Source organism: Sturnus vulgaris, chromosome 3, assembly GCF_052056855.1.
Source record: "Sturnus vulgaris isolate bStuVul1 chromosome 3, bStuVul1.hap1, whole genome shotgun sequence".
In the NCBI taxonomy this organism is placed as follows: Eukaryota; Metazoa; Chordata; class Aves; order Passeriformes; family Sturnidae; genus Sturnus; species Sturnus vulgaris.
In genome coordinates, this window is record NC_142245.1 from 72523773 (window position 1) to 72538826 (window position 15054).

Consider the following 15054-nt stretch of genomic DNA (forward strand, 5'->3'; position numbering starts at 1 on the left):
TAATGGTAATAGTTTACATATCTTTTTAAAAAGAAATCTATTTCTATCCTTACATCTCGCTAAACAGATGCTAATTTTGGTAAAGACAATTATAGGAAGCTGGAATCATTGTCTTTCTACATGCACAGCAAGAGCTCTCTTGAAACTATGTAACCAAAACCAGTGGTGTTGGGTTTCCTATTGGTCACCTTCCTAAAGCTTTTAAAGTCATAACTTCGGTATCTTCTATTCCACTAAACAGAACCAAAACAAGACAAAACCAGCATAGCTCCCCCCCACACACTCGAATACACTACTCGCCTTCTCAAAAAAGACCCCCGCCTCAAAAACAAAAAACAAAGCAAAACAAAAATAAAGAAATCAGGGGGAAAAAAACCAAAGCACAAAAGTCCAAACAAACGCCGGATTGAAAGCACAAAAATCCAAACAAACGCGTGCATTTGAAACAAAACGCGTGTTTTACACTTGAAAGCAGAGCTCGGGGTGCTGCTACCATTTCCCGTTTCAAAGCAGGGGCAGCGCTCCTCGCCGACGGGCGGGCAGGAGGGGCAGGGTCGGCGCCGCGGCGCCCCGGCCCCCTCTCCTCCGCTGCCCGGGCTGGGCTGCTCGGCGCCGCCCCGCCGACGTTGCACCGAATGGGATGCCCGTCGTGTTTTTTCTGCACGGTCACCAGCGAAACGGGCTCTTCCTAGATGTGTGGTCCGAGGGGGGGGGTCTTTCCCGCCGCTCCTACGGCCGGGAGACCGTGCCGGTGCGGAGCTGTTCCCGCCAAAACCCTCTCACCTACATTTTGGGCGCCAAAGCCGCTTTCTTTTTCCACCGCCGCGCAGCGCCCGGGTCGAGGGCGGGGGTGGCCAGCGGCCCGGCGGGCCCCGCTCCCGGCGCGGCCGTGCCGTTCGGGGGGAGCAGAGGCCGCTTCCCACCGCTGCGCGTCCGCCGCCCGTCCAGCGATCGCGCTCCGTCAGGGCCCGGGAGGCGGCGGGTCTGTCCCCTCAACCCTGCCCTAAAGCCAGGCTTTGCCCTCGGGCTTTTGTTTAACGCTTCCCAGAAAATGCGGCTCCTTCCCAGCGGGACGTGGCGGCGCGCCTTCCCGCGCCTTTGGGAGAGCGCGGTCGGACGCGTTCAGGACACCGTCAGCTCCCCTGGTCGGGCTTCTTACCTTCGCTTTAAACTGCGAGCATTAATAGTAGAAAATATGCAATTTGTAATTTTTATTATTTTTTTTTTTTTTAAACAAAACACAGCGCCGGCCCAACTGTGCGCTGCCACGGTTCAGATCGAGCAGGGACGGGATTTGCCCGACGTGCAACTGCGGGGCATGAAGTTACAGGCTTTATAGAGGCGACTTCGCACCGCGTCCGTCCCGAACCGCGGCTCTTTTCGGGAAATGCAGTTTCAGGCCGCACAAAAGTGCCTCTCCCCTCAATCCCGCCCGCCGCAGGAGCTCGGTTTTTTAGCTTCCCCGTCACACCCAAGGCGGGCGCTCCCGGATGCCTGGAGTCCGCCCCTGCTCCCTCAGGGAACGGGGCAGCCCTCGCCGAGGTTCGCAGGTGCCGTTGCTCGAACTGGGGTCGGAGCGCGGTTTCAAACATGAGCTTTGCCAACACTTTGTGTTGAAACGGCCCGCCCTGCCGTCCGTGCATCTCTGCTGGCCGGGCCGGGGGACTCCTAAAAGTACTGTCAATTACTGGGACTCCGCGCGGGATCCGCGGGCAGGAGGATGCGGGAGTCACTCACTCGGAGAGCTCGGATGCAGGATGTGGTCTCACGTACATTAACCGTCTCTCAGCTGCGGATTTGCAACTGATAGCGGCCGCTTCCCCGGGGGATTTAAGGAGGCTCTGGAAGTCGTCGCGGGAGACCTTCTGATAAGGACTAACGCCTCGCGGAGGGACCGGCCGCACAGCCCGGTGTCACCGCTTCGCCTCCCGTTCGGCAGGCGCAGGACGATGAGCGGGAGGGTCCGCACCTCGGGAGCTTTCGTTCCAGCCGGGAGCGGGACAGCCGCACCGCGGCCTACGCGGGTGTCCCAGCAGGGAGCTCATTCTCCCCGACGGGCAAGTGCCCAGGCGCTCCGGCCTGCGGCAGCCCGGCGGTAACACGACAGCTCCTGCACACAGGCAACACCCGGCGCCTGCCACCCCCCCGCCCCCGGCTGCCCAGCGCTGCAGGGAGCGCGTCCCGCCGTGCGGGCGGCTCAGGGGGTCCCCGGGACGCGCGTCCCTCCCTCGGGGGCGCAGCGCCGCTCCGCGGAGAGCTCCGCGCCCCGGCCTGCACCGACGGCGCCCGGGCAGGGGCTGGACGGGCGGGCAAAGGGGCTGGGCAGAGGGGCTGGGCAGGGGGGCTGGACGGGCGGGCAAAGGGGCTGGGCAGAGGGGCTGGGCAGGGGGGCTGGACAGGCGGGCAAAGGGGCTGGACGGGCGGGCAAAGGGGCTGGGCAGGAGGGCTGGACGGGCGGAACTGCTAAGACGTCGCGATGGCAGGAGGTGCGTGGCGGCAGTGTGACAGCGGCACGGAAATGACTCCGCGAATGTATAAATTTTAGTCAATGACTGAGGTGCGTGCGCCTACCGGCGCGTCTGCCGGGGTGGTGGTCCCGCAGCGCTCATACAAACCCGTCGGTTCCCATCATTTGCTACAGGTATGTGACATGGGATTATTGTAAATAAACTTTCCTTATGTAATTGTTTATTTTTCTCACAGAAGCAGAACACTCAAGACTGCGTCCAACAAGAACTCTGAAGCCTGTGCACAAAATTTGCAATTCTTCCCCATCCCACCCAATGATTACATTCATGGGAGTCAGTGGGACAGAAGTACTGAAGTACCTCAGTTCTACAGATAACAGTCAGCCACGTAAGACGCTGTAGAGAAGACTGACCTGAGCCTGAGGAGACCTTCGTGGATGACCTCATCGTCTTCTGAGGAACCTAAAATCAGAGAGCTGGAGTCAGTACCGAGTACACTGTCCCAGAATACCGTATTTAATTACCTCATCTCCAGTTTAACGGCTCATTAGGAGGCCATAAAATGCCAGGGCACTGACTCTATGAAGTGACCTGTAAACACACTGTTTGAGACTTACCTTGCTCATCAGAACCACAGTGAGATAACTAAGGCATAAGAGAAATAAATCGAGCGCTGCTTTCCCCCTGCCCCCCAGCACCAGTAAAAGCACTGCCCCTTTCTAATGAAAGCTACACAGCTGATGACAACGGAGGGAAAAGACACAGATTTGCAGAATACTGGAAGGTGGTTTTTCCTTTATCAATATTTAATTGTAGTAGGTAACCTAAGAACCAGTGAGTTGTCTTTACTATGCTTAAATTGTACATATTAAACGATCAAGTCATACTTTGTATATGATTTAAGAAAAGCTAGTAAAAATAATTCCCCAGGATTCTTTCATGGTCAAAATAGTAACTCAATGCCAACTTATGAATATCAGAAAAATATCAGAAAAATGCTTTTAGTTATGACTGATACAACTGCAGAGCATAGTATGTAATGATACTAAATTCTAGGTGTCAATCTAAACAAAATCAATCAGTCATACAAATGTGTGTGACTTGAAACTTTCATGAAAGGTGTACTTTTGCCCTAGCTGAAAAAGGCCAGGCTTATTTCGTATAATGTCAACAAAAATATCACAGAAAAAGAACCGCTGCAGATGGCATGAAGCATTAAGGAAAGTACCTTGGTTTTGGAATATTCTTGTTACTTAGGTTGTCCAGTTTGTTTAACAAATAAAGGATGTTTAGATAGGAGCATGCACAAACTCACCTGCCACAAGCCTGTCCTCTTGTCACTCTCTACTGTCTTTTTGAATAATCTACGGTAACTAAAACCCATCAAAAACCAACGAATTGCACTATCAACTTGTTTAGATATAAGTCCTGTTTCTTCTGTTCTAGAGAAATCTGAGTTTCGTCTTTTTTCCAATTTAAGAGAAATCTGGACAGCTATCCTGCTCTCTTGCTAAAATAAAAAAAATAAAATTTGCTATCCTACTAGGAGTAAGCAAAGTCAGAAGAAGAATGAACAAAGACAAATAAGAACCAATTTTCTCTAATTTCTTTTCCCATACAGTCGAATATCCCAAATCCTTTCCAACACCAGAAACTGGAAAAGGGGGTGGTACAATCTTTCTTTTCTGTGCAACAACACTGGCAAACTGATTCAGTTCCTCTTCTTTTGTAGTAACTAAGTTTTCCACTGGGATTGTGTGGACTTTTGTCTAGTTTTAAACCTAACTCTGCTTTTACACCTTCAAGCACTGAAGCCCAATCTCTTGTATCTGCTTCTTTGTTCTGCCAACCTGTGGCTATGTGGCTTTTGTGCCTTTCAGATTTACTTGCATTATTTATGCAACATAATGAAATATGCAAGCATAGAGTAAAGGATCCGTTCTTGGCTTTGGAAAGTAGCCTGCTTCAGTTTATGAAGGGATTAAAATAAGTATTTAGGGGAGTGGTGTTGGGATTCAAAGGAGGAAAGTACAAGTCTTTCAAAAACTGTAGCAGAAAACAGCCTAAGTTTTTCTTGTTCCCAGTGTTGTCATTTTATAACACATTTTTAAGCATCACATATTCTAGAAGGTCACATAGTAGATTATCAAGCAGAAAAAACGGATATCTATTTTTTTATAGTTATTACAAAAAGCTTCCTGATACAATACCTAAAGCTTGGTATAAGATGTGGTAGTGTAGAAGAGCCTGGGCATTTCAATTCTATGAGCTCATTTAAATAGATAGTTTAAATGAGAAACTATTCTGGCATGTATTTTACTATATCCTACTGAAAGACATACAAAATCAGCCCCTGATTTAACTGGAAGCAGGTTTGGGCTCTGAAATAGCTCACAGTGAACTCTCCTGTGCCCACTTACAAACCAAAAAAGTATTTATTTGTACGCTGTACAAACCAAAAAAGTATTTTCGTATTTTACTTCTGAAACTATCTTGGCATTTACATGAATTTTGTAACTGCAAGTAGGTAAATAAATGCTGCTGAGGAACTGCACTAGACAGCAAGATGTTTTCAGGCTGAGGAACTGCACTAGACAGCAAGATGTTTTCAGAGAAAAAGTCACTACCTTTGAAAGCAATCCTTATTTTAACTAGGCATTCATAGCATGTGGAATGATACTGTAACAGTAGGCATGAAAAATAATGTAAGAAAACACCATACGGAATTATTGCTGGATAGGAAATACAATGAAAAGTGCAGTATCAGTTAAAGGCAAAATGACAGACACCCAACAAAAATAATCCGCTTTCTCTTACAAGTAGCACATTCTGTAATTCAGCTGACTTAACAGCTTATGTAGCCTATTTTTTGACAACTTATAGATCAGTAAAAAATAACAGCAAGTTTATATCTATTTAAAAGGATTTTTTTTGAGATATGCATTGTTTTAAATTCAATACCTTAAGAAAGTTTGCTGCAGAAGGATTTAGAAACATAATTTGTTTGGAAGAAAGTAAAGCAGGCATAAATAGTTACTCCACTTTAGTAAGATAAATGCTTTCCTCCAAAAATAAGTTGAAAAGAAAAATTAGTATGTTAAACTTGTTTCTTTCACAGTGGTAGCCAGGGGACTGTTTTCTTCCAGAGTAAAGCCAGTATTTTTTTAAAGAATGCTGGGTACTATAAGTATGATTAGAGAGTAGAAGAACTAGAAAACAAAACCCAGCAATCCTTTATTTTATAACAAAAAAGGAAAACGGTGATGCAAAGGAATAGGGGAAAACATTCCAGTGTTGAAAGGATCTTCTTTTATTTAACTCATCAGGAGTGAAGATTTAAATAGATGAATGCTGCAAAGTATACACATTTTAACTCTGTGGACAGAACCCAAGCATAGCCATGAGCTTTTAAAATGTATCTATATACACATACACACACACACCAGTCAGATGTATTAACAAACTTTGCTGCCATTTGAACTAGTCAGTAAAAAATGACCTTATTACTGTTCTTGACTGCTGATAGAATTATGCACACAGTATTTTCATTTCAAACATCACAAATGAGAGTTGTGTGACACTCTGAATTTACTTGTTTTACATGAGATTCCTCAATGTGCAATTCTAAATAATTATTTCCTCCTGAGATGTTTTCATTGTTTAAAATCATTTTTTCCCTTTTCATTTAATTCAGTTTAATATAGGTACTTTGAAATGCATAAATAAGAAAAACTAAGATTTCCAGAAAAGGTACACTCAAGTGTTAATGCCCTTATGTAATTACAGGGTGGATAAAGTTGAAAGCTCTCGCAATTTTACTCTTTGTTTAGCCATAATTTTCTTGCTTTTCTTTCATACTTCTGTTTATACACCATTACAGTATTTTTCTAGAATCTGAAGATGAAAGCAAGCATGTGTCATATATTTAAATATTTTTACAATGCTGATTTAAGAAAATTAAACAACTAGCAAATTAAAACTTAGCTTTTCTTTGCTAATTTCATTCACTTTTGTCATGATCTGAAGGAGGATAACTATAGCTTCAAGTAAATAACATAGCTAGGCAATAGCCCAGATATGCTTTTTTTCCTGATAAAAGAAGCTGAGCATACCTTAGTTTTTAGGAAATGAAGCTTTTGAGGATCAAACATCCAGTTAGGCACCTTTTAATTGTGTGTAAGAATGTCATTTGACTACAGTGAGAACAGGAACAAAGAAAGTTAAAATGTGCTTCCACCATTGTTAGGAATCTTTTGGGCAATAAAAAGGGTAATGAACTCCACAATACCAGAATGCTAATGAATGAAAGTCTGACAACTCTAGGATCAGAGCTTCTCCTCAAAATTAAATGCTACTATTATACTGACAACTGTTTTAGCAATAAAAACTATTTAGCATTTATTTAGTTTAAAACATTGATAATATATAACAAAAAATATGCTGAACAAGATTATTTTTGTTTAAAGGATTGAAATTACTTATATACAATTTTCATATTTAGTGTATTTGATTTAGTAAAATCTGCAATTTCTTATAGTCTGTATTTGAATATACATATACTAAACAATGATCATAATTATTTAATTAAAAAGCAATGTAAACCAGGTATGTTTCAAATAAGTTTTTGTGATTCAAAGATGAATTTTTTTAAACACACAATTTAAAAACGGATCACTACTGTTCTCCTTCCTACATATTTAAGGTATTTTGTTCCCAGTTTACTGTTAACAAGGGCGTTTGAAATTGCCACACATTGATTTGCTATACAGCAAATGAAACTATGAGAAAACTACATTGTAATCTTATTACGTGTTTTCAGATGGATTTTTCTTTGTACTTCTTAAATTACTTCATATTAGTACTTTGTAAGGAAAAGAACTGTAAAAGCCTTAATTCTCAAATCATAGTTAAGTAACATTTTTCAGAGCTTGATCACTCAGTTATTTTGTTTCTGTGAGAAACTACATCTAGAGAATAAGATTTAATTTCCCCACTTCATAACTATTTGCAAACTAAACACTGTCAAATGAAGTATTAAAAAAATACCTGTTAAAGGTCAAATTAAGAACGAATATTATGACAAGCTGAATTCAGTATTTGTATAACTTACAACTTCTATAAAAATACTGCAGCCAAGTAGGATTTTAATATCATCCCCTCAAAAGTGATGGCACTACAAGTTTTATTTTTAAAAATGAATCATTTTTATTTACTGTTATAACAACTTTATTATGGTTTGTTCAGACTTCCTTTCTGCAATGTTTTACTTGTTTTCATGAAATTTACACACCTTTCTCATATGTTTTCCTTTGGACAGAACTTTTGTCTTATCTGCATGTGATATTTACCTACAAACCACAGAATCTTCTTTCTTCATTTTTGTTGGGTTTTTTTAATCACTGAATTCTTACTAGAGAGCACTACTAATGATCGATTTTATAATAATTTTTATTTTTTAATATGCTTATCAAGTACTGATATGGATATTGACCATTAAAATAATCAAATCAAACATTGTAGAAGTTAAAGAGCAGATGAGTGTCTGTATTTTAAACACCAACATTCCCTTTCCTAGAGCAGTGGATAGTACAGGGCACATCTTTCCCATTTCAATTGGAGTGGACATCAGTCCTGTATGCCAATGGCTTCTGACTGAGCCATTGTTTAAAACCGAACAAATAAAATAATGCAATGGTAAATTTTATAAACTTTAGTGGAGATAAGTCATTAATCCAAACCACAAAAAAAAAAAAAAGTAAACAAGAACATCAGTGATATATAACTAAAAAGTCACAATCTCTAAAAGAAAAGATGAAAACTTTAAAAACAATGTACACATCAGTAGCTGAAGTAGGTACAGGACATATAGTATCTGAAAGAAAAGCAAAAACCTTATACGTGATACAAAATTATTAGTGAAGGAGTATACAAATTTTAACAGTTGAATTTATAGTAGTTATCCTTAGTTGTTTCATTACTGCATATAACGTACCAGTTAAACAGTCAAGTATTAGGTCTGTCTAATTACTGCATATGGACATACAGAATGCTGCAGACTGGAAGCAGGATTTTGGGGAAGTGGTTTGCTAGAAATAATAAATATGTGCCTGAATGCCAAAATGAATGGACCTGCAATCTAATTTTATTGAAACAATAGCACGAGCAGGATCTTTTTTTTCCTGAAATCACTGAAAAAGCAGAAAACGGCTACACAACCCTCTCATCTCTGAAGCTGTAATATTAAGTACACATGATAAATTATTAAATGTTAACTTAAGAAATGTATTTAAACGTTGTAATTTAAGACAGACCCATTTTTGCATCTGTAACAACACAAATAATTCCCTAACAGAACTACATTCAAGAAAACAGGGAATTGTGTAAAAATACATCTATTTCTCTGCTAGAATTGACTAATTAAATATTATAGTCCATACTCTTCTCTATAATTAAGCTTTTGTTCAACTACGAAAAAATTAGAAACTGCTTGAAAATGAGCTGTATGACCTTTGTCCTGGTTTGTCACCTCTGACCTTTAATTTGAAGGTCAATTCATTCTGCATATCAATTCATTCTATTTTTAGAAGTAGAATGTATATTTTTAAAATTGTTATCCTCCCATGTGAAATACATCATGTTGGTTTTGTGGGTTTTTTTCAGCCTCTACACATCACACCAGAGGAGCATATTTGCTTTTTGTTGTGCAACAGAATGCGAAATACTCAGTGTGTAATTACAGAAAATGAATGCTTGTCTCTGTGATTAAAAAAAAAAGCTTTTAATTTTTTTTCATGTAGTAGAGATGTTGCAGCACATTAAAGTGAATTTAGAAAAAAAAAGTCTGCTAGACAGCACACCTTTGCAAATTTGTCTTTTTTAAATAGAGAAAAAGAGAAGAAAACCCCATGCCTGTGTGTGCATTGCTGCTAATGGATATCTGCTTTTTCCTGAACCTTCCCTCTGCCATAAGCAATTATTTCATTCTCACTGATGACACCGCTGTTTTGATATTCACTTTCAGAATGTCCTTTCATAAACTGAACCTCTGGTTAAAAATAGCGAATACCAAGTTCTTGTTTAGTTGCCGGCTTCATCCACACACTTCCACTCCATATAGGTAACGTTAAGCTTCCCAAGTTGGCTACAAAAGAAAAAAAAAAAAAAGAAAAAAAAAATCTGCTTTGCTGGGAGAGCTCGCGTTCCGAAGGAGAAAGCGCTGTAGTATTCGCCACTGATTTTGCCGTCAGCATCCGGTACCGGCGCGATACAGTGTATTACACGAAGGCCGTGGGTGAGAGCACTCCCCTGCCGTGACCCCTGCGCTGAAGCGGCCGAGAGCCGCCGGGGGCAGCTGGCCCAGGGACGGCCGGGATGGGATGGGACGGGACGGAATGGAATAACATGGCCGCGGGGTTCAGCACCGCGGACAGCGCCGCGCACACGGAGGAGGGGCCGCGCCCGCCCCGACCCCCGCCCGCCCCGCGGGGCACCGCGCTGCCCGCCCCGACCCCCGGGGCACCGCGCTGCCCGCCCCGACCCCCGGGGCATCCCGCGGGCCACGGGGGATGCGCGGCTCCCCGCCCGGGGAAAAGGGCTCCTTTGGAAGCCGCTTCCCGGCCCAGCGCCCTGCTCGGTGCCGCGCCTCTCCGCCCGAAGATCGCGCTGCGCGCCGGGGGCTTCAGCTACCGCGCAAACAAAACGCTGCCACGGGGTTACAAAGCAGGAAAAGAGGAGGAACAAATGGCTTAACCGCTTGGGCTTTAAAATTCACTTCTGTGCTCCGGGATGCAATACGAAACACTCCCTGTGACCTACCACTGCATCCTGCAAATGGCCTAGACTGCAGCTGTTCAGGCCTAGGAGGGACAGCATGTAGGGTTTACGTCTTAATTTACGTTTCACTGTCTTCCCTCTCATGAAATTCTCAGTACATGCCAGCTAATACATTTTCAGATCAATTAAAATTAAAAAGTTTTGATAAAAGTGAGACAGCAGCATATATATATGTCCTTTACAGAATGTATTTTAAAATTATCAGAGTAGAAGACAGATACTTTTGTCATAAACACACAGTCAGAGGTTTTAGTACAGCTGCATTTTTGTAACTACTGCAAGGGAAACAGCAGATATCATCACTACCTTAGCCATTACATACATGATTCATTTGACTACAGCAAAGCAGCAAAGGAAACTTGACTTCCTGGTGTATTAATAATTTAGGTCATAATTTAATTCAACATTGATTCTTACTACTCTTATACCAAAGGGGAAAAGAAAAAAATCAACCTTTGAGGAATTATGGCTTAGCTGCATATCTTACTAATAATTTTCCAAACAAGTTTGTCAGTACCATCTTACCATCCCCTCCGAAGCTTTAAGGTTTGGGGATTTTTTTGTTTTGTTTTTTTTTTTTGGGGGGGGGGGGAATGTTCAGTAGTGTGCTTTTAAAAATAAATGACTTGTAATTTTGCAAAGAGGAGCATATCAATCTAAAGTATCAATCTAAGAGTAAACATGCACTATTGCACTTCAGTACAATGTTATAACCAGATATCACTAAAAGCATACACAACTACATTTAAATTAACTATGACCAAATTTAGCTGTAACTATTTTCTTAGTGTCCGATGACTTGTCCATGACAGGACACTTCTCCATACTTGCAATTTCTATGCAAGATGGGAAATTCCAAAACAGGTGGGAAAAAACCCACAGCTCATTGAACGGCCTATTTAAAAAGAACAGCAAGACCAGTTACATAAGGAAAAGGAGTCGAGTTTGTAAACAAATTGTTGTAGCGTGCACTACTGTTTTGTCCCATCACTGCAAGACCATCGTATATCATTTACTCACCATCACTAACAAGCTAACAGCTGGTAAGAGAGAAACAAGTAAACGAATCAAATCTCTTTCGGTAATATGTTTATCAGATCAAAATGGGTAATTCCCTCATGTTAAGTCTAAAAGATACATAAAATTAACTTAAGAGTTTTTAAATTTATTTAGATACGCCAATTCCGTATTTTATTATAGCTTGGCCAAAACGCGTGCGTTGCTGCTGTTTACTTATTATCAGATTAATGTTCTCATTCGGTGGCTGGTTATCTGACCCGCTGCACGGTGTACTACAGTAGCACAGCAGCCGAGTGGAGCTGCCGGCGCGCACACACGGCCGCTGCCCGCGGAGCCCGGAGATGCCGCGGCCGTACCCTCACCGCGGAGGCAGCGGCCACGCAGACCCGCCGCCGCGCAACCACACAAGGAGGAGCAAGGCGTGTTGGAGGCATTTCGGCACTTTATTTGTTCTCCCCCGCATCGCGTCCCGCACTGTGCCTGGCGGGCACCTCAGAGCCAGCCGCGGGGCTACGTGTCACAGCGCCCTGGAGAGTCCGCCCGCCCCCTCGCCGGCGGGGACGCGCCCCCGGCCCCGGCGCTGTCCCCGCGGCCCCGGCGGGGGCGGGCAGCGCCCGGCCGCGACCCCGCGCCGCGGCGGGAGCTATCCAAGATGGCGGCCCCGCCGCCACTCGCGTTAAACCCCCCGCACCGCGCACACGGCGCCGCGCGTGACACGCGGCCCCCGCCCGCCCCGCCGGTGGTTACCGCAGGGCGGCCGAGCCCCGCACCCTTCGGGCCGCGCCGCCTCCGCCCCATCCTCCGCTGCCCAGCCGCCTCGGAGCGGACGCGTCGCCCGGCGGGTCCCGTCCCGCCGTCAGTCCGCTCTCCTCCCCTGGCCTTCCCTTCCGCCGGGCCGCGGGCGCCCCACGCCGGTCCTTGCCCGCCCCGCCCGGCCGCGGCCGCTCGCCGGGCGGTCACCGCCATCCGGCGGCGTCTGTCGGCGGGGCGCGGGCCGCCCCCTGGCGTCGGGCTGCCGCACCGTCCCCGCCGCCGGTCGCTCGGCCCCGGCCGCCCCCGGCTCCCGGCGGGGCGCTGCTCCCCGCGCCCCGCTCGGCGCGGGGGGCGGCTTCATCCCTTCACCCTTTACCGCGGCTGCCGTCGTCGTTCGCGTTTGACGGCCGGCGCGGCCCGGCGCCCCCTTCCCCCGTGCCGGCGGCTCGGGAGCGGACAGCCGGGGCCGGAGCGGGCGGGCTCGGGGGCAGCGGCGGCCGGCGGAGGAGGGGTCGCGGCGGCGGCGAAGGGAGAAAGGTGCGAACCCGGAAGTACACCCGCCCCGCCGCCGCCCGCAGGGAACACCCGCGCCCGCACACACAACAATGCGGCGCCGCTCCGCCTCCGCCCAGCGCAACTTTTCCTCCGGCACTGGAGAAACCCGCCGGCCGTCCCCTCCCCGCGGCCGCCCACCAGCGCCCCGGCAGGTGCGGCGCCGGCGGGAGGGCGAGACCCGCGAATGGAGAGGTGAAGGGAGCTCGCTTACCTCCCGCACGCCATGGTGGCCGGGCTGAGCGGGGCTGTGCCGGCGGCTGCGGCGGTGGCGAGGCGAGCGCGGGGGCTGGGGGGCACGCACCCACCGACGGGCGCCCCCGGCGGGGGGCTTTGCCTTCCCGAGCCACTGGGAGGACGGAACGGAGGAGGAGGAGGAGAAAGCGAGCTGCGGCGGCAGAGGGAACCGGTGCTGCCGGCGGGAAGGCGGCGGCAGTAGCAGCCAGCGAGGAGGGGCGGCGGCGGCGGGCGGACACGGCCCCGGCGCTGGCTCACGCCGCCGCAGCCGCCGCGCACCTGCCCCGCCGCCCTCCCCGCGGGCGGGCGGGCGGCACCGGCGGCTGCGCGCGGGGGCGCTCCAGGGCAGCGGGAGCCGGCGGGCGGGGCGGGGCCGGCCGCGCCCCCGGGAGCCGCCCGACGGCCCCGCCGGAGCCGGCGCTCACCCAGGGCGGGGACCGCTTGCTCTTGGGGCCAGCCCGGAGCGCCGCGTTCGCCCCATCCAGCCAACAACCTACTCCCCCAGGCGCCTCCTTGGCTGCGCGTCATGGAGGCCATTTGGCACCTGTGGTTGCGTCCGGCTTGGCCGCCCCGAGGACTGGACTCTCCAGCTGCAGTGTCCTCTTGTGCAGCTGCTCACCCCCAAATCTGCCGCTGTCAGGTGCGAGGGCATCGCTCCTGTATGGACGACCTTGCACGTCTTAACAGCACTTAAACGAGCTGCAGCCACGACCTGCTGGTGTGCAGTCCGCATCCACAAAGCAGGGAGGATTTCCCACTGTACGACTGGCTTGTCCAAAACTTCTCCGTTCCCAGTAGCTTTGTACCATGATTGGTTGCCTTTACTGGCATATGAGAATTTATAAATGCCAATTTTTTTTTATTTATAGCTTTCTAGCTGATTTATTCATGGAATACCCCAGTGGTAGTTTACATCCTATCATACAACGAGCATCAACTTTAGCCAAGGGTATATTGTTCATTGTTCTAAGAATAGAAGGGTTAACAAAGTTTGGCTACCTATGGACCAATGTTCCACATCCTTTTCTTACCAATCCACTCTACATAGGCTCCAGTAGTCGCCACTTTCCACATGCACTAGCAAAATGGAGAGGGTTCTCAGCCGTGTAGCTCCTCATCAGGCACATCTGCTGAGGATTAGCCAACTGGTGAGTCAAACAATAGGCAACTGGTGAAGTCACACCGTCTTCCATCTGGACAGGACACCAATTAGTAGTCTCATTTTCCTGACTGCTGTTTTTCGTCATGACATTGTGGGTCCTTTGTGTTGAATTGGGCTGAAACTGTGAAAAGGGTTCAAAATTTGCCTGAGAACAAAGAGATGGATAGCAAATGCAATTCCATTTCCTTAAGAGAACAAGATAAAAACGTAGTCTGTAGTGAGCTCAGTTCACATGTATTTTCTATCACAAGGCATTAGTATGCTTGCCTTGAACTTCCCACTCATAGGCTTTCCTTTGTAGATTCAATTTTTGAGGGTACAGTAAGGCTTTCAAGAATTTATTAGCATTTTTTGGTGTAAGCACAAAGTCAGCACTAAAATACTTATACGTAGCTTTATAACTTTCAACAGAAAAAGCTTTACACAGAATTTTGCTGTGTGATCTTAGCCTGTGATTAAAGCAGCTGTGGAACGTCTCTAGCCTTCAAATACTGTGCCTTACTTAGATCAAAAAGGTTTTGTGTGGAACACAGAGATGCTTCCAAGGCTCAGGAGGGAGTCTTCCAGTAACCAAATGACCAAACTGTTTCATTTTGACTTACCTAGGCACAGCCATAGAAAGCTGCGTCATATTTCACAGATGAGATTTTAAGTACCCACATTTATCTAGAGTCGTAATATTTGACTCTATTACCTAAAATTTGTTACTCATTCTGTGTGTATAAATATAAATCTAGACCAGCACAAAGCTATATTTCCTTAACACACCTTTATTTGTATTTGGCTAACAGTTTGAGACTACTCAATCTTTTCTGAAAAATAAACAAAAAAAAATCAAACCGTGGTCAGAAGTTGATTTTTCACTTAATTTTAATTTATTTCTTATAGATGGGGAAGAGTTCTTTCCTAGTACCCATATTTCTGCTGAGGTATTTATCTTGTTTTTTTTCTTTTTCTGAGGTAGAAAAAGAAGCTCCCTCACATGCTTTGTTTTGCTGTGCCCTCAGAGTACGATGTAACCTAATTTTA

General features: G+C 46.4%; 1 protein-coding gene across 4 annotated transcripts in view; it reads right to left on the reverse strand.

Annotated features, from left to right (window-relative positions):
- Positions 1 to 13165, reverse strand: part of LIN28B (lin-28 RNA binding posttranscriptional regulator B) — a 99398-nt gene extending 86233 nt beyond the window's left edge. For 2 of the 4 annotated variants that reach the window (XM_088161968.1, XM_088161965.1), the window contains exons 1-2: positions 12841 to 13165; positions 2882 to 9609 (exon numbers count right to left, since the gene is read on the reverse strand). In XM_088161968.1, coding sequence (XP_088018094.1) covers positions 2882 to 2915 — 34 coding nt within the window. In that variant the 5' untranslated portion in view covers positions 2916 to 9609; positions 12841 to 13165. The remainder of the gene's footprint in view (positions 1 to 2881; positions 9610 to 12840) is intronic. The other 2 variants (XM_088161966.1, XM_088161967.1) reach the window with 2 other exon arrangements.
- Positions 13166 to 15054: the final 1889 nt, after the last annotated feature.